The following is a 19319-nucleotide window of genomic DNA, read 5'->3' as shown; positions in this document are numbered from 1 at the left end:
GTCTCTCTCATTGAAACCTCATCCTCTGTCTCTGGAGGAAGAACCCCTGCGTTGATCCTGAAAAGACCCTTGAGATTTTCGGAACCAGGTTTTCTTACCTCCTTGTTGGTTTCTTGAGAAAGCCTGTTGAGGGGTAGAAAACTCTATCTCAATGGCACACAGGGTCTTTCCTTCCTTCTCAATGCGGGTTAAAGTATCTTTGACTGAAGGCTCGAACAAAGACGAGCCATCAAAGGGAACATTCACAAAGGACGCCTTGAAAGGTTCCTTGAAGTCACAAAACCTTATCCAGGCATGTCTTATAATAGCAATACCTGAGCCGGCTGCCCATGAGGTACCCTCTGTTGCTGAACGGGAGATGAGCCTCATGGAGGAGTTAGACAGGGAAGAGAAAGTAGATAATTAGAGAGATACTTTCTTAAAGTCCTCTACTGACATGGTCTCTGCTAGAGAGTCATAAAGTTCTTTAACTAGACCTCTCTGCAACTGAGTGAAATGGGCTACATAATTTAATACGCTCAGCGAGAAGGTAGCTGAGGTGCAAATGCACTTACCAAATCTGTCCATTGCTCTGGACTTCCTGTTCAGTTGATGGACCATTCAGCTCTGTTCGGCTAGCTCTTTTTTGGTAGGTGCTGCCACAACCATAGCATCTATCGGTATGCCCTTGGTCCAATTCAGATGACCCTTTGGGGAGACAGGAATGTATCAGGACGTTTTGGTACAGATTTGATGGTGTCCAGCTCCTTCCAGGCACAGTGGGGGGGGGGGGGTCACCCAAAACATAGATGGGCCCATCCCAAAGGCCTCCAAAAACACAGACTCTTCAGAAGAGGGATTTTGGGCTGACCAGCCATCTCTTTGTCTAAGGATCTCTCTTCCGGTGGAAACCTTGGGGATACCTCTTCCTCATTGAAGTCCGTCTTCAGTGACAGACTCCATAGGGGACTCTATGTGTCTCCTTTTTGCACGTCTCCTTGCAAGGGACCTCCTCCACGGGATCATCAGGGGAGGTGTCAGAAGAGGACTGGACTCCCTCTACGGGCATGTCTTGGAGGTTGACCCTGGACAGGTATGACAGGCTCAGCAATCAGATCCAGTGAGGAATGACAGGGAAGATTAATCAGATCCAGTGAGGAATGACAGGGAAGATTACAGATCTGAGAGGTCAGATCTCTGAGAAGAGAAGACCCTTTCCACAACCTGGAAGGCTGACTGATCCGGAGATACCTTCTCCAACCCCCTCAAAACCGAAATAGTCACAGAGGAAGGAGGAGAGATAACTCTGTATCTGTGGTTTACAGGAAGATCTGGACCAGAGCTGTCAAGAGCTGAAGTTCCGAGAGGAAGGGACAGCTCCGACAACGATGGAGCTGAACCCCCACTGCGGATTCCACACCAACATCATGGATTCGAGACCCAATGTCATCTGAAGATCTCAGAGTAGAGCTAGTCAGGGTAACTGTCGGAGTCGAGGATGACAGCTTCCCCAGGTCCGACACCAACTTTCTCGGCTGTCCACGATCCTGGGGCTCTGAAACAAGAGGTCAGATCAGAAAAGCAGATCTGGCTGGGACAGAGGAGTACTCTCAGATCCAAGACTGGATGGGGTACAGTGGATATAATAAGTGTACACACCTCTGTTAAAATGCCAGGTTTTTGTGATATAACAAAATGAGACCACAATAAATCATTTCAAAACTTTTCCCACCTTTAATGTGACCTACTGTACAATTCAATTGAAAAACAAACAAATCTATTAGAGGAAAAATAAATAAAAATAAAAGTACAATAAGCTGGTTGCATAAGTGTGCACATCCTTAAACTAATACTTTGTTGAAGCACCTTTTGATTTGATTACAGCATTCAGTCTTCTTGGGTACACACCTGCCATCAATTAGAGAGACTCTGATTAACCCCAAATAAAGTTCAGCTGTCCTAGTAGGATTTTCGTGAGATTTACTCAGTTGCCTGCTACAGCATAAGCCATGGTTCGCAGAGAGTTTACAAAACATCAAAGGGATCTCATTGTTGAAAGGTATCAGTCAGGAGAAGGGTACAAAAAAATTTCCACAGCATTGGATATACCATGGAACAGAGTGAAGATAGTCAATCAAAAAAGTGGAGAAAATATGAGACAAGTGATGTTGCAAAGAACTGGACATCCACTCAAAATTGATGAAAAGACGAGACGAAAACTGGTCAGGGAGACTGCCAAGAGATCTACAGTAACACTGAAGGAGCTGCAGGAATTCTGGCAAGTACTGGTTGTGTACTACATATGACAACAATCTCATGTATTCTCTGTATGTCTGGACTATGGGGTAGGGTTGCAAGACGAAAGCCTTTTCTTACACAGAAAAACATCCAGGCCCGGCTAAAAATTTGAAAAACAATACATACATTTTCCCACATGCTTTTGGGACACTTGGTTATGGTCTGATGAAACCAAGTTTGAACTTTTTGGCCACAATTCCGAAAGGTACGTTTGGAGCAAAAACAACACTTCGCATCACCAAACGAACACCATCCCCATGGTGAAGCACGGTGGTGTCAGTATCATGCTTTGGGGTTGCTTTTCTACAGCTAGAACTGGGGCTTTAGTCAAGGTGGAGGGAATTATGAACAGTTCCTAATACCAAATTCCTTTTGGTCCAAAACCTTCAGGCGTCCGCTGGAAAGCTGGAAATGAAAAGGAATTTCGCCTTTCAACATGAGAATGACCCCAAGCATACATCCAAACCAACAAAAGAATGGCTTCACCAGAAGAAAATTAATGGTTTGGAATGGCCCAGCCAGAGACCAGACTTAAATCCAATAGAAAATCTGTGGGGTGACCTGAAGAGGGCTATGCACAAGAGATGCCCCTCGTAATCTGACAGACTTGGAGTGCTTTTGCAAGGAAGAGTGGGCAAATATTGCCAAGTGAAGATGTGCCATGCTGATAAGACTCCTACCTAAGAAGGCTGAATGCTGTAATTAAATCAAAAGGTGCTTCAACAAAGTATTAGTTTAAGGGTGTTCACACTTACGCAACCAACTTATTGTGCATTTTTTATATTTTTTTCTCCTAACAGATTTGTTTTTCAATTGAACTGTACAGGTTATAGATCACATTAAAGGTGGGAAAAGTTTTGAAATTAGTTATTGTGGTCTCATTTTTTATATAACAAAAACCTGGCATTTTAACAGGGATGTGTACACTTTATATCCACTTTAGGCAAAACCCCCCCTCTGAATTTAGGATCTGAGAAACCTCTGCATCATCCTGTCCATATCTAGTTCAGAGAGACTCCTGGAGGATGTAGAGGCTGACACTGACTCTGGTCTTTAATGTCTGGTGGGAGTTTGTAGAATTTTTGTTGGTAATGTCGGGGACACATCAGGAGTTTGGCTCCAGACTCTCAGATCCGAGGAGGGAGGTCAATGTCTGGGACATGGAAAAGTTAAGGTACTTTCTGTTGGCTCCAATGAATGTTTCAGATCCACGGGAGCTGATGTAGGTCTCTGATCTGACAACTTAGAATCCGAAGATTCTGACACTTTAGCAGGTGGCTCTGCAGCAGCCCTTGAAGCCTTATGAGGGCATTTATTTTGATCTGAAGAGCCCGGTAAAGTTTTTGAGGGGGTTCAGCCCCTGGCAAAGATTAGGATGAAAATGGCAAAACTACTCTTGGAATCAATTTGTTTCTGCAGTCAACTATGGCCCTGGGATTGAACCCTTCACAGATGTCACAGGCTGATCACAGATGCTCAGCACCCAAGCAGTATACACATTTACTGTGTGCGTTGGAATGTGAGATTTTATGCCCACATTCCAAACAGAGCTTAAACTCTGAATGCTTGTCTGACATGATAGCATTAGAAGCAAAAAAGAAACCAAATCCAAAAGGTAATGCAATAATAATCAGGAAAGAACAACCTCTTTTTTTCTTTTCTTTTTTTTCTTTTTAAACTAACAGAGAAAAAGAGGAATCATCCACAAGCAAGCAAGCAGAAGAGCAACAGAAAGGAAAAACGCTAAAGTACAAAAATAAATAAATAAAACTAATGCCTGCAAAAACTAGTGGGAGGGGTGGTAGAAAAGTATTAGAGAACAGAAAATGATATAATATAACATTTATCTGACACAGAAAGCAAAAACTAATTATTGTATAACTCTAGAACGGACAACCACGTCTGTCACTGATAGCGGCAAACGAGTTCTAAGGAGGCTGGGTACAGTGTAGAGCATTGTGGGTAGTGTGAGAAGCTCGAGGCTGGAAACTAAGTCTGTGAGAAACGCAGCTGAGTTGGAACCAAGGATCGGATCCGTAACCCAATGTGAGGAAGAATGAAAAGGATATCGGATCACATGTCAAATGTTAAAAGGTTGCACACTTTTAACAACGCTGCACTGTGTTCTTTTCTGGAATGAATAGAATGCAAGAAGCCATGAACCCCAGAGCTTGCAGAATTTTCCTTGTGGATAACTGGGATCTGGTGGCTAGCTGAAAGAAGTAGTTTTTTTGTCAGGTAGGTTTGTTTTTCTGGTGTAAGGAATGCCACCTGGGATGCTGTGCCCAGGCTTGCTCCCAGAAATACAATTTTTTGATTTCTTTTCATTGATAGTTCATAGGTTCATAGGTTTATACTAGGCTATCTGCCCTAAGGCATTTATAAGCCTAGCCCAAATTTTTGTGGCTTACGCCACCCCTTATATGAAAAAATACTGTGCCCATTAGTTTGTTGTGCCTCTGTCCAGTCCCATCCACAGGTCAAGATTTCTCTTGAACAGAGCCAGCGAGGTGCTCTGCCTCACATGGACCGGGATTTTATTCCACAGCATAGGGAGTCTCTGAGTGATAAATCTATCCCTCCAGCACGTCCTATTTATATCCATGCTAAGGTTTAAGTCGCTTGCTCTAGTGGTTTTGGTGGATTTGGATTTTTTGAAGGTGGAGCATGTCCATTAATTCCGGGCTGGACATGGCCTTGTATGTCAGGCACATGTCACCTCTGAGCAGACGGTATGCGACTGAATAGAGCTGGAGTTTCTTCAATCTGGCAGCATATGACAGATTTTGGAGTCCCTTTATCCTTTTGGTGAGGAACTTTTGGGGTCTCTCCAATTGCTGCAGATGTCAGGTGAGATACATTCCGAATGGGGCATTGTACTCGATCACTGGTCTGATAAGTGAAGAGTACAGGGGAACAATGACCTCACTAGATCTGGATGTGAATCCCTTCATGATCAGGTGGGCAATGTAGAAGGTATTTCCTAGTATACACCAGGGAGGTCAGTAGGTCCTTTACAAAGGTCAGGTTCAGCTTTTCCGGACTGTCTGCCTGAATCAGTCAGTTGTCCAAGTTTGGGTAAATTTGAATATTTCTTTGTCTGCAAAAAAGCAATGGCGGGAGCCAGGTATTTTGTGAAAACTCTGGGAGCAGTGGATAAGCCAAAGGGATGCACAGAGAACTGAAAGTGCAGTGATCCTGCCCTGAAACTGAGGTATTTTCTGCAGGATTCCCTGAATGGGATGCGTAGGTAGGCCTCTTTTAGGTCTAGGGTGGCTAACCAAGCATCCTTGGAGAGCATAGGTAGGAATTTTTGGAGGGTGAGCATTTTGAATTTTGGTATCATCAGGAGAATGTTTATAATGGCCAGACTGAGGATGGGGCGCTAGGTGCCCTCTTTTCTGGGTAACAGAAAGAGTCTAAAGTAGAAACCTTGGCCTACCTGTTCTGCAGGAATATGTTCTACTGCCCTCGAGAGCAGGGAAATGACTTGCTTTTTGGCCTCTGTCCACTGGTTTGGGGGAAGATCTGTGAACCCTTTTGGAGTTGGTAGAGTGTGGAAATAAAATCTGTATCCCTGGGACAGTATGTTGAGGACCCAGCGGTCATTGGTAATGGTGGCCTAGGTGCTTGCGTGGAAGGAGAGTTTTCCTCCTAGGGGCAAGAGCAGGTGGGCAGAGGGAGGGGGTGGAAGACTGAAGTCATTGTGAGTTCTTACCATGATGGGGTGGTTTAGCACTCCCTGGTTTGAAGAGGAGAAACTCCATTGCTTAGATCTCTGCATTCCCTGGGGCTGCTGTCTGGGGGGGGGGGGGGGCTGCTACCCCAGGGTCTGAGCTGAGCTGACCTGACCTGGAGGGGCAGGAAAGGACTAGTGCTTGGAGGGGCAATGCCTACTGAACCTTGGTGGCTGGATCTGCAAGAAGTCTTTAACTGTCTCCAAAGATTTGGCTTTTCCTTCCATCTATTTTAAGACCTCCTCTGCCTTGGTGCCAAATTGTCTTTGGGCAGTGGTGCGTCCAATAATTTGGATTTGACATGGTCTGGCAAGGGCTGTTCCTTTAACCAAGCATGCCTTCTAAGAACAGAACCAGTGACTGCTGCCCTGCAAGATGCTTCTAGGGCGTTAAAACCACATTATAAGGTGTGCTTAGTTACTTGACTTGCAGAATGCATTAAACTCTTGTAACTCTCTATTTTCTGCACAAGCAGGAAAGGAAGACATTTTTTATTTGAGGAGTTCCATGGTGTGTTGCTGATATTTCAGCATATGGAACTGACAATTTAGTGCTCTAAAAGCAAGAGTAGCAGAAGTGTATACTTTTTTTACCCCATCTGTCTAATGCTTGGGAATCTCTATCTGAGGGGGTGGAATTCTTAGCAGAAGTTGCTTTAATTCCTTTAGGCCCTTGAGAGATAACCTCGAGGACAGCAGTAAGTAGGATTTTTTAATAAAAATGTGCGAGAGTCAGGGACTCTATAATACCTGTCTGGTTTCCTAGAAGCAAGAGGGAGGGTGTCAGGAGTCAAACTGGATTCCTAAAAACATTACCCACAACATCCAGGACAGGAGGAATGGCCAGAGGTCTGTGCTGTGGAAGATCTAGGAATTCCCGGAGTCTCTTTTTTGACTCAGAGTAGTCCTGGCATTCCCACTGGAAATGTTCCCTTAATGTATGTAGGGTTTCCCCAAAGGAGAAGTCCTCGGGTGGAGAGGCTGAAGGGATGGATTCCTCTGCATCAGAATCCTCATAAGCTGACAGGGGTTACATATCTTCATAATCAGGTGCATCAGAGTCATCGGACTCCTGTTCAGATAAAACTACTGGGGACAAACCTCTTTTTCTTTTGGAAGGGGTAGCCTGGCACCCCCTGACAAGCATTATAAGGCCTCCTGCCATTTGCATCTGAGACTGAGACAAGGAAGCAGGTGCCTGAGACTGGGTCATCGGTTTCTTGGGTGTGGTTCATACTCTGGGCCTTAGGAACTAGGTAGTCTTCGAAAGAACGGTAGATATGAAAGAAGTTGTCGGTCTGTGTCGAGAATCGGTAGTGCAAAGTACTTCCTCAGAAGCTAGTGCCTGCTCAGTGGTTCCAGACCCATCCAAAGTAGAGACATCCGCAAGATCCTTGGTTGATGAAGAGTCTCACGGCATACCGGACTCCAAAAGGGTCTCTGTAGTGGCCTGCGAATTCATAGAAGCAGGCATCAGGGGCTGCAAAAGTGCCTCACTGAGGAATGGAGAAAGTACAGTTGTGTACACTTACCATAAAATGTAGATGTTAGAGTGTATTCACTGTTGCAGTCATTATATTTGGGTTATCTGCTTGCAGTAGCCCTCAGTCGGCCTGATTAACAAAGTCTTGGGTCCTGCTTTGGATGTTGTCCCTTCTTCCATGATGTCAGGTCATCAGGGGTATAAAACATGCAGCCGACGCCATTACATCAGTTTTTCTTGTCCCAGATGTCAGGTGCCCCCTAATGGGAAGCAATTAAATCTATAATTACAAGGCTATACCTCCAACAAAAAAGCAAATACACCAAAAAGCTTTTTGAGCATAGTAGGGGGAGAGTAGAAGTATAGCCAAAAGAAGAAAGGTGGCTGGAGGGAGGGTAACCAGGACTGCAACAGTGAATACACTCGAACATCTACATTTATGGTAAGTGTACACAACTGTACTATGTTCTTCGTGTTTCACTGCTGCAGTCATTACATTTGGGTAGGTTCCCAAAGCTAAGGTTGGGAAGAGGAATTTAAATAGAATTAGGACCAGCTATAAGACCCTGCAAGACTGCAGTGGCAAAGGCAGCTCTGGATTTAGAGAAAATTGGCAAATGATAATGCTTGGTGAAATTATGTACAGAACTCCAGGTAGCAGCTTCTAGGATGTCCCTGGTAGAAACTCCCCTGAGAAAGGCTATGGAGGTAGATGCAGCTCTGGTTGAATGGGGTCTGATGTCCTGTGGGATAGGTTTTCCATGGTGCTTATAGCAGAAATTAATGCAATGACCTATCCATTTTGAAATGGTTTGCTTTGAAATAGCTTTCCCCTCTATCCCTGCAGCAAATGCCACCAGCAGTTGTTCAGATTTCCTTGGAGGTTTAGTCCTGTGGGTAAAATCTAAGTTGTCTGTGCACATCTAAGGAGTGCAGTATCCGTTCCCCTTTGTTCTGTGGGTTAGGAAAGAAGGTAGGCAAATGAATGGACTGATTAAGAGCCACACTGGATACCACACCTTGGGCATGAAGGAGGGAATGGTTCTGAGGGACACCCTGTCCGCATGAAAGATGATGAAAGGCTCCACTGCCATAAGGGCCTGTAATGCAGATACCCTTCTTGCAGAAGTGATTGCTAAAAGGAAAGCTGTTTTCCAGGAAAGGAATTTTAAATCTGCAGTAGCAGCTGGCTCGAAAGGAGGAAGAGTGAGTTTCTCCAAGACAAAATTAAGGTCCCAGGCTGGAGTTGGAGCTCCCCTGGGTGGCCTTAAATTTTTGGCCCCTCTGAGGAACTGCTTGAGCAGTGGGTGAGAGAAGAGGGGAGGCTCTGTGCTGTAATGAGCTGAAATGGCTGAGGCATGAATTTTGATGGAGGAAAAGGACAAGCCCTTATGAAGCATCTCAGTCAAGTATTGTAGAATCTGAGGTAAATTGGGCACTGCTGCACTCATCCTTTGAGATTGATTCCAGGCACAAAATCTTTTCCATTTTGCAGCATAAGATAAGTACTAGGCCTCCTTGCCTCTAAAATTATATCCATCAATGATTTACTGAGGGACGGTAAAGGAGAGATTAGGTAATTAGCCAGGCTGCTAGGTTCAGGGTTTCCAGCTGATGGTGCAGAATCTGGTTCTCCTGCTGAGACAACAGGGAAGGAGTCTGAGGCAGGTGCCATGGGGCCAAGCGTTAGTAGTACCTTGGAGAGCAGAGGCAGAGGAAGAAAGGCATAAACTGACAGTTTTTTCCAGCTGAAGGATAGAGCATCCACTTTCCAATCTAGCTTGTGGGGAATACTTGTGCAAAATTTGTCCAAATTGATGGTTCTGCGGGGAGGCAAACAGGTCTATATCTGGGCTCCCCTACTTGTTTGTCAACATGTTGAAAATCCTTGATTCCAGTTTCCACTCGTGTGGGTCCATGAGGTTTCTGCTTAGACCATCTGCCAGTGTACTTAGTTTTCCTGGCAGGAATCGAGCATGTAGATTCACTTGGAAGCTCAAGGCTGTGTTCCACAATGCCATGGCTAGTCTGCAGAGGGAGTAAAAATGTGTACCCCCTGCTTGTTTATGTACCATATGACAGTGGTGTTGTCCGTCTTTACCATTAGTTGGTCCTGGAAGAATGTGGTCCTTGAAGGCTGTCAGAGCATTCTGTACAGCTGACATTTCCTTTTGATTTATGTGCAGGTGCATTTGACGTGGGTTCCATTTGCCCTGAATGCACTTCCCTGCCAGATGAGCCCTCCCATGCATAGTCTGATCAGTCTGTTGTTAAGGCTTGGGCGGCAGGGGGTAGTGTGAATGGTAGTCCCCTGTTTTGGTGGCAGGCCTCTGCCCACCAAAGGAACTCTAGGCGTAGGCAAGGTATGATAGGAATCATTGCTTCTAGATCCTGTGAATGTTGACACCATAGGCTTTTGAGATACCATTGTAGTTTCCTCATATGCAGCCTTGCATATGGACTTAGAAGAATGCAGGAGGCCATGAACCCCAACGCTTGCAGTATTTGCCTTGCAGATAGCTGGGTTTTCGTGGCCACTTGTTTGAAGTAGGTTATCAAATGAATCCATTTCTCTGGCGTGAGGAAAGCCATCTGGGAAGTTGTATTCAAGCTTGCTCACAGGAATATAATTTGTTGACAGGGTACCAGGTGTGATTTCTTTTCGTTTATGGTGTACCCCAGACAAGTCATCACCCTACGAACAAAGGCCAGATGATTCAAAAGTATGTCCTGGCTTTGTCCTGGCTTTCTGCCTGAATTAGACAATCATCCAGGTATGGGTATATTTGAATATTTCTTTACCTGCAAAATGCAATGACTGGAGCTAGGCACTTTGTGAATACCCTGGGTGCAGTAGATAAGCCAAAGGGCAGTGCAGACAACTGATAGTGCATGTAGTCTGCTTTGAAGCGTAGGTATCTTCTGCAAGACTCCCTGATAGGGATGTGCAGGTATGCTTCTTTTAAGTATAGTGTTGCCAACCATGCATCTTTGCCTAGCATAGGAAGCAGCTGGTGAAGAGTCAGCATTTTGAATTTTGGGATCACCAGAAAGGTGTTTATAGAGTAGAAAGGTCCAGGATAGGATGCCATGTATTGCCTTTTTTGGGTACCAGGAAAAGTCTCGAATAGAAACCTTGTCCCTTTTCCTCTTCTGGTACCAAGTGAATAGCCCCCATGCTTAAGAGAGAGAGAACTTGATTTTGGGCCTCTGCCCACTGATTTGGGGGTAGATCGGCCACCCGCTTGGTGCTGGTAACATGTGGAAGTGAAATCTGTACCCTTGGGACACTATATTTAAAACCCAATTGTCCTGGGTAATGAGTTCCCAGTTTCTGGTCTGCAGACCAATCTTTCCGCCTAAAGGAGCATTCAGTTGGGCAGTGCTTGGAAATTTTAAAAGCAAGTAATTGAGACAGTTTTTCAGGGGGGGGGGTCTTACTACTCCAAGATTTGAGTGTGGAAATCCCCCACTGCTTAGTCTTTTGTGTCCCCTGGGACTGAAATCTGGGGTTTCTGGTGTGTCCGGGTTTGGCTTGAGAAGACCCGGAAGGGGCTGGAAAGGACCAATTCTTAAAGGGCCAATGCCTACTAAATCTAGGAGGCTGAACTTGCAAGAAATCTTGAACAGTTTGCATAGATTTAGCTTTATCTTCTATCTTTTTAAGAACTTCCTCAGCTTTGTTGCCAAACAGGTGGTCCTGATTTAAGGGAGCATCCAACAGTTTAGCTTTAACATGATCAGGCAATGCTCCTTAAGCCAAGCATGCCTTCTGAGCACAGACCCAGTAACAGCAGCCCTGCAAGAGGCCTCTAATGAATCAAATCAACATTGCAAAGTATGTTTACCAATCTGTTCAGCAGAATGCATTAAATCCTGTAATTCTTTATTTTCATCACAGTCAGGAATCAACATCATTTTCTGTTTAAGCAACCCAATAACATGTTGATACTTTAACATATGAAACTGGCAGTTTAAAGCCCTAATGGCAAAGGTTGCAGAAGTGTAAACCTTCTTACCCCATCTATCCAGTGCCCTGGAGTCTCTATCAGAAGGGGTAGGATTTTTAGCAGTAGAAGCCTTAATGCCTTGGGGTCCCTGTGAAATAGTCGCTGGATCCGCAATAGGATTTTTAAAAAGAAACTTGTGTGAATCAGGAACGCTGTAATATCTGTCAGGTTTTCTGGGAGCAGGAGGCAAAGAATCAGGGGCCAAACTGGACTCCAAAAAGGCATCATCAATAATGCCTAGTAAAGAAGGTATAGCTAAAGGCCTATGCTGAGGCAGGAGTAAGAAATCCCTAAGCCTCTTTTTTGAATCAGACAAATCCTGGCTTTCCCAGTGGAAATGCTCCCTTAGAGTATGTAAGGTTTCACCAAAAGAAAAATCCTCTGGAGGGGAAGCAGAGGGAATAGAGTCCTCTGCATTAGAATCCTCATAAGTGGATATGAAAAATTCAGATCATCAGAAGAATCAGAAAAATCAGAATCCTGGTCAGAAGATTCATAAACAACTTCAGTCCTAGGTCTCTTAGAAGGGGGAGGTTGGCTTCCCCTGATTAAAGTTATAAGATCTTCAGCCATTCTTATCATTTGTTTTTTTAGGCATAGAGGCCTGAGCATGCGGCCTGGGCATCGGTTTCTTAGTCATGGTTCGAGATTTAGGCTTAAATGAAGAAGGAGGCGTCTGTTTAATATGCAAGTCCATAGGCCTGAATACACCCTCAGACACTGGTGCCTGCACAGCGGCTCTGGACCCATCCAAGGTAGAGACATCCGTAGGTTTCACAGTTAAAGCATCTCGCGGCATACCGGACTCCAAATGGGTCTCAGTAGAGGCCTGCAAATCAGAAGTAGCGGGTATCAGAGGCTGCGAAAGAGCCTCACTGAGTACCGGCGAACTAGCAACTGGCTTAGGAGAAGCGTTGTCAGCAGCTTTGGACCTAGGCGGCCTGTCTCTGTCTTTATCTTTGCGTTTTTTTTTAAATCCCGGCAGATGGCTAACCGACGAAATTTCTGGATAATTAAACCGAGAACCTAAATATTTAGAGGCGAAAATATACAGACGACGGAGAGTGCACTGATTAAATAAAGCACAAAACCGACAGCGAGGTATGTCATGGTCAGGGCCCAGGCAAGGAATACAGTACGAATGAAAATCTTTGTGAGGTATTTGCCTTCCACAAGTAATGCAATTATTAACTTGCAATTATTAACTTTTACTGACATTGGTAAGGAGCAAGAAAAAGTTTCCCCAATGGGGTACTTAGCTTTAGTTGAAGACTTCGGTTCTGAAACTTGAAAACGAAAATTTCAGGAGTCAGCCGACCGGCACTTGCGAACTGCTTCTGCTTTGGGCACTGCATGGCAAGAAAGACTTGGGGTAATGGCATTGGCTGCATGTTTTATACCCCCTGACGACCTGACGTCATGGAAGAAGGGACTGCATCTGCAGGACCCAAGAATTTGTTAATCAGGCCGACTGAGGGCTACAGCAAGCAGATAACCCAAATTTAATGACTGCAACAGTGAAACACGAAGAACATCTGACTACTAGCTTAACGGAAGTGTTGTCGGCAGTTTTGGATCTGTGCTGTCTGTCTCTGTCTTTATCTTTACATTTTTTCCTAAGATCTGCTGTCGGATGGCTTACCAAAGCCATATCAGAATTCGAGGACTGAGCGCGAAAATATCTAGCTACAATAAGGGCCCAACGACGTATAGTTCTGACGTTGAACAGAGCACAAAATCGACAGGAGACGTCGTGGTCTGGGCCTAAGCAAGTGACGCAGTATGAATAAAAATCTCGGTGTGGTATTTGCTTTCCACAGGTGAGACAATTGTTAACTTTTTCTGACATCAGTTAGAGCAAGAAAGAAGGATCCCCAATGGGGTACTTAGCTTTAGAAGACTTCAACTTAAATTTCGGAAATGAAAAACTCAGGTAGCGGCCAACCGAAACTCGTGCAAACTGCTTCTGCTTCTAGCTTCTCGGCAAGAAAGACTGATGTAATGGCGTTGGCTGCCTTAATTTATAACACTGATGACCTGATGCCAGTCCTGGAGCAACGGCAACCGATGCAGAAATACTAAGCTTCTGGTATTCGGGCCGACTGAGGGCTACCCTGGCAGGGATAACCCAAATGTGATGACTGCAAATGTGAAACACGAAGGACATCAATCAATTCTAATGTACTTTTGCAGCCATTAGGAGAATATTAAGTTAGGGAATCACAGCAGCCTCTTAACTTTCCTTTAAATACTGCACATCCTAGGTGAATTCATCAAATAATGAAGATGACTTCCTTTCCTCTGTGAAGCTGCAACACAGAGTTTATTATTCAAACTTGGGAGAAAAATCTAAAAAATATATCCTTAGCAGGAAATTTCATTCTAACCAATGACTAAAGCTATGTTACAACACTGTCTATATCATATGAGCAAATTGCACAAATTGCGAACGCTCATAATATCGAACTTCTGAGATTGCGTTACAGTAAAGAATGGGATATTTGCCCTTTCCTCACTGTTGTGAGATCTCGGAGCTGGAATATATATTTAACAGGGGGGGGGGCGCAGTCCCCCCACAATAGGATGTTCGAGGTCCAGTAACTTCGATACTATGAGTGTACGCAACTTGTGTGATTCGTTCATTACAACACACTAGCCATTACTGTGAAAGTTAAGAAACTGACAGATAAAGTTATTAAAAGAAGAGTTTGACTTTGTGGAGCAGACATGGCAAGGGAGAGAGTTTTACACGCAGAGAAACAATTTATTAAGTCGGGCTCTTCATGCCATCTCTTAGCTCTTTCACCTTCCAGCATAAAGCCACTGAAGGGTTCATAGCCTTTTAGGGAGCTGTACCACTGAAGAACATATGAGGAAAAAGACGCACACATCTCAGCATCAGCCTTAAAGCAAAAATTATTTCTATAAGTTTTGTCCTATTTTGTGTAGACACTCCATTTTACAAAGGCTGAGGCAATGATGGGATCCATGAGGCACTGCCAAAGGATACTGCAGTATTCTACTGCTAATGTAGCTATACTGTACTGTCTTGTGTCACGTAATATGTTATAAGGGTTCCATACCACAGTTTTTGACATTAACTAGATTTGTACAACTTAAGGAGATGGACCACAGGTTTGGTTAGCCATGATCAACATAATGCACTGGGTCTTTAGCGCTAACTCCTGGTAAAGGAAGATGGGAAGGCACACAGCTAGTGTTTTCTTAATCCCAGTTCCAAGAGCAGCACAGTTTTTGAGCAAAGAGCTCCTACCATTTTGGAAGCATTATTAACTCCTGGGACCATAACCGTTATTTAGCACAAGTCCTGAGTAGCTAAACTAGGTTTGACGTTCTAAGGAGTTACAGCTTCCCATCATACTGTTCAAACCTCTTAGAGCAAAAAATCTGGGCAAAGTCATGAACAATAGAAGGACAAAGGTAATAAAATAGGGACACTTTTTAAATATTGCTCTTACAAACTTAAGAAAGTTGATAGACTAACAGGCATTGCATTAACACAATTTTTCTGAGGGGTATGAAGTCTGAAACTCAAATGTCTATAATTATTTTCTGACTTCATGCCTCAAATCATTTTTCAATGATTTGCCAAAAAATATTGTGAGAAAAAGACCAAAATTATGAGGTAAAAATTTGGATATTCTGTACAAATCTGTACAGTTGAGAGGTATGCTTCCTATCACAAATTCAGGATCTGCAACTATGGGTCCTGAAACTCAAAAGGGAACTAATTCCATACTAAAAACATGGATCTGAGAAGTTTCTGTGACACTATTAAATCCCCACCCCATCACACCTGCTACATGTACTAAATTCAAGGTCCCTGTAACTTACATTAGGTGGGAATATTCTGAGTTACCACAACCTCAGACTTCCATACACACACACACACACACACACACACACACACACACACACACACACACACACACACACACATAAAATTCCCCACTCAGAATAACATTTTGTTTATTCTGAGGTTCACAATTACAGCTGCTGGAATTAGAACACATTCCTACAATTATCCCTTGCTATAGTCTTTACTAGGCTGAGGTTACTGCATTATGTGAACCAAAATGGCCCACTCATAGTGCGACTATACATTGTTCACTCAGGCTGATGTCAGTAAGGGTCCAAAGATACATTCCTGCAATACCCTAGACAAGACAACTTAATGAAACATAGTGTGATATCCCTATTTCAGTACTTCCTTTCTTGTGAATGGCTCTGGAGGCATGGTCGACAGCTAACTGTGATACCATGAAAGCAACAGTGAAATAGTGTAAAAATGTGGCTGACCTGGTATTATATTAGGGATTATATTAGGTGCATATGATGTGGTTCTACCATCACACTTGTTTTGGATCTAACCACAGTAGTAGCAAGAACACAGACTTCTACAAGACATTAAATCAGATTTGAGTGCCTCAGCAAAACGACCAAGTAGGGACTTGGCAGCTTCACCCACATGCACAGATACACCCATCCTCTTAAAAATTTTTACTCACCAGACATGTGACTTGACTTACCACATCAACAACAAGACAGCTAACAGTCTGCATTAGTAGCTTCTTGGACTGTTAAGTGGCTAAATGATATCAAGTAAAACTCTACAGTTTAAGGTAGCCTGGCCATAAGATGTGATGAGTGCATAAGTTGCTGCTACAGGCTAGGTCACCATATAAAATTCATATTAAATGATTCAGCAATGAAACTACATTATAGAAATTTGAGGAGATTAAAAGTTTGATGGTACGTAACATTAAAAAGTGCGCTAGTTCCTTCCATAACTGTTTGGGGGTAGTGCTCTATAACGTTCTAGAGGTTTATAAAAATGATTACAGCTCTGAAAGGCAGTTTTGATGTCAAAGATAACCAATGGCTGGGAATCATCCTTTAATTCTCACTCTTCTTAATGGATAAAATTTGCTGATTATCTCCAAAGATACCTTTTTGAAGAATATTACAGCTTTACCCATGGAATGTAAATTTTCTATACAAGGCAATCCACATGCTGTAGACTGTGAACCACGAAATGTCAAACAAGCACAGAGTGAGAAACAAAACATGACTGGATCCAGAACTGCCTTGTGTGTGTACTGAGAAATGCCTAATTCAAATGCAGAAGTGTGGATGGATGGCTCCAAGCAGCCAAACTAATACAAGCTTGCTAGTCAAGCCTGACATGGTCAGACACCTGAAAGATGCCTGATTCTACTCTTCTAAGAATCTAACTGAGGTATACGCAGTAGCAGAGCACTTTTTAAAGTTAGAATAAATCATACAAGTGGATGTTCATAGGTTCCTAAAAGTCTTAGGATTAAGTAATGATGGGGCTCTAATCCTTATGCGACAGCAATTGAACAGTATTTCACACTTGAGCAGTTACTCTGATACCAACTTTTCCATGAAAATCCAAAGTTCCACACACAATTTTTACATGAACTATTTATCACAACACTAAAAATATAAAACAGTATGTGTTTCATGTCCTACACCAAATCTAATCAATGATAATCTGAACTGTAAGGAAATGTTACTTACAGACTCATCCAAAGCAAAGCGCAAGCATCCATGTTCATACAGGACAAAGAAACGACGCTGCCATTTCTGTAAGGGTAGAGGAAAAACAGAATTACTATTTTCCCAGGTAAGAGATACAACAATTTGAAAAAAAATCACTGTTTTCTGTTTAACATGGTACTCTATTGGAATATTTATTTATTTAAATGCAGAAGCCAAAGATCTTTACAATGCAACTGTGAATATGATCCGACCCCAAAGACAAAATGCTTTAAATACTTAAGAAAAGGCATCAGGGAACATCAGATCACTAAGAATCTCACAGAGTTACTAAAAATCAGGAAAAAGGCAGGGCGTAAAGAAACACAATATAAAAAAACCTGCTGCAGTTACTACTTTCAATATCTACAGCTTGCAAGTGAAGTAAAAAAAATACTGTATAGGCTCAAATATGCATCAACTTCATGTATAAGGGCATGTCAACAGACCCAAAAACCATTAAAATGCATTAACACTTGTATAAATTTAGGTTTTAAAAATGAGTGCACTGCTTGGAAAATTATACTGTGGTGTTTTGAGATTTATATTCTAGGAAATTAACAATTTACCTAGACCAAGCCATGGATTATGAAGAAAGCAGTGTGTGCTTGCTAGTAATTTGTACTTACAATCTGTGGCATTATAAATGAATACAAAGACATTTAAAGGAAGAAAAGCAAAGAAAAAAAAAAGTTAACCAATACTTTTTTCATACTGTAGTACACAAAAAAGGGTTGCATGATTTTTATTATTTTTTAATTGGTAATGCCTGTATTTCAAAACATTTTCATTCATTCTCCAGTTACCATAGTCACTTTATGCCAATATTCTATGATACTACCACAAAGCTGGAAAAGTACAGTTTTGTACCTACCATAAATGTAGATGTTCGAAGATCCACATTGCTGCAGTCCTGACACTTGGGTAGTCCGCTGTCCCAGTCGGCCCGAATACCGGTCAAGGCGCATTAGTCTGTCAGTCTTTTCTTGCCCCAGATGTCAGAAGACCCTAAAAGATAAGGCCAAACCAAAAACAACAACACACCAAACACCCTGTACCAAATATATGTACAATATATACAAAGTCAGAAAGGTACAATCCCACCCACACAACCACCCTTAAACACAGAGGGAAGGAGGGAGGACTGCAGCAATGTGGATCTTGAACATCTACATTTATGGTAGGTACAAAACTGTACTATGTTCTTCATCTCACATTGCTGCAGTCCTGACAGTAGAATCCCAAAGCAGAGGTAAGGGAGGATGGCAAATCACAAAGAAGCAGGAGCTGACAACATGCCCTGTAAAATAGCAGTGGCAAAACCAGCCCTAGATTTAGAGTAGAGAGGAAGGTGGTAATGCTTAGAGAAAGTATGCACTGAACTCCAAGTAGCAGCCTCCAAAATATCCCCCTTAGAAATGCTGTTGAAGTGGCAGTAGCCCTAGTGGAATGAGGCCTAATCCCAGCTGGAATCTCCTTGCCATGATGGGAGTAACAGAAAGTAATGCAAAACCCAATCCACTTAGAAATAGTTTGTTTTGACACAGGCTTACCCTGAGAACTCAAAGCAAATGAAACAAACAACTGCTGAGACTGCCTAAAATCCTTAGTCCTGCTTAAATAATAACATAATTGCCTGTGTATATCTAAAGTGTGCAAAATCTTTTCCCCTTATTTTGGGGATTTGCATAAAAGGTAGGCAAATGAATAGTTTGGTTTAAAGCCACACTAGAAACCACTTTAGGCATAAAGGAAGGATTAGTAAGAAGATACCCTATCCTTATGAAAAATCAGGAAAGGCTCAACAGGGCCTGCAATTCAGACACCCTTCTTGCAGAGGTAATGGCTAACAAAAGCAGTCTTCCATGACAAATATTTCAATTCAGCAGTAGCTGCAGGCTCAAAAGGTTGTAGAGTGAGTTTCTCCAACACAAAATTGAGGTCCCAAGCAGGAGTAGGAGCTCTCCTCTAAGAAATTGCTTGAACAAAGGATGAGAAAACAATGGTGGGTCACAATCATAGTGAGCTGAAATTGCTGCAGCATGAATCTTAATGGAAGAGAAAGACAAACCTTTGTCCAATAACTCAGTAAGATATTGAAGAGCCACACTCAAATTTGGCTCAGAAACATCCAAATCCTTTGCTGCACTCCAAAATGAAAATCTCTTCCATTTTCCTCGTACACTTTCCTTGTACTAGGTCTTCTGGCTTCCATAATCACATTCAAAAC

The 19319-nt window shown here is 42.9% G+C and overlaps 1 protein-coding gene across 1 annotated transcript in view; it reads right to left on the bottom strand.

Annotated features, from left to right (window-relative positions):
• Positions 1 to 19319, bottom strand: part of LOC122799215 (myosin phosphatase Rho-interacting protein-like) — a 2938789-nt gene that overhangs the window by 2478931 nt on the left and 440539 nt on the right. The window contains exon 3 of the mRNA XM_044068133.1: positions 17072 to 17137. Within this exon, the coding sequence (XP_043924068.1) occupies positions 17072 to 17137 (66 nt within the window). The remainder of the gene's footprint in view (positions 1 to 17071; positions 17138 to 19319) is intronic.

The sequence above is a fragment of the Protopterus annectens genome, chromosome 4.part0 (genome assembly GCF_019279795.1).
Source record: "Protopterus annectens isolate FY-2018-M chromosome 4.part0, PAN1.0, whole genome shotgun sequence".
Lineage (NCBI taxonomy): Eukaryota > Metazoa > Chordata > Ceratodontiformes > Protopteridae > Protopterus > Protopterus annectens.
The sequence above is the reverse complement of the archived record's forward strand: the minus strand, read 5'-3'. Positions and strand labels throughout refer to the sequence as shown.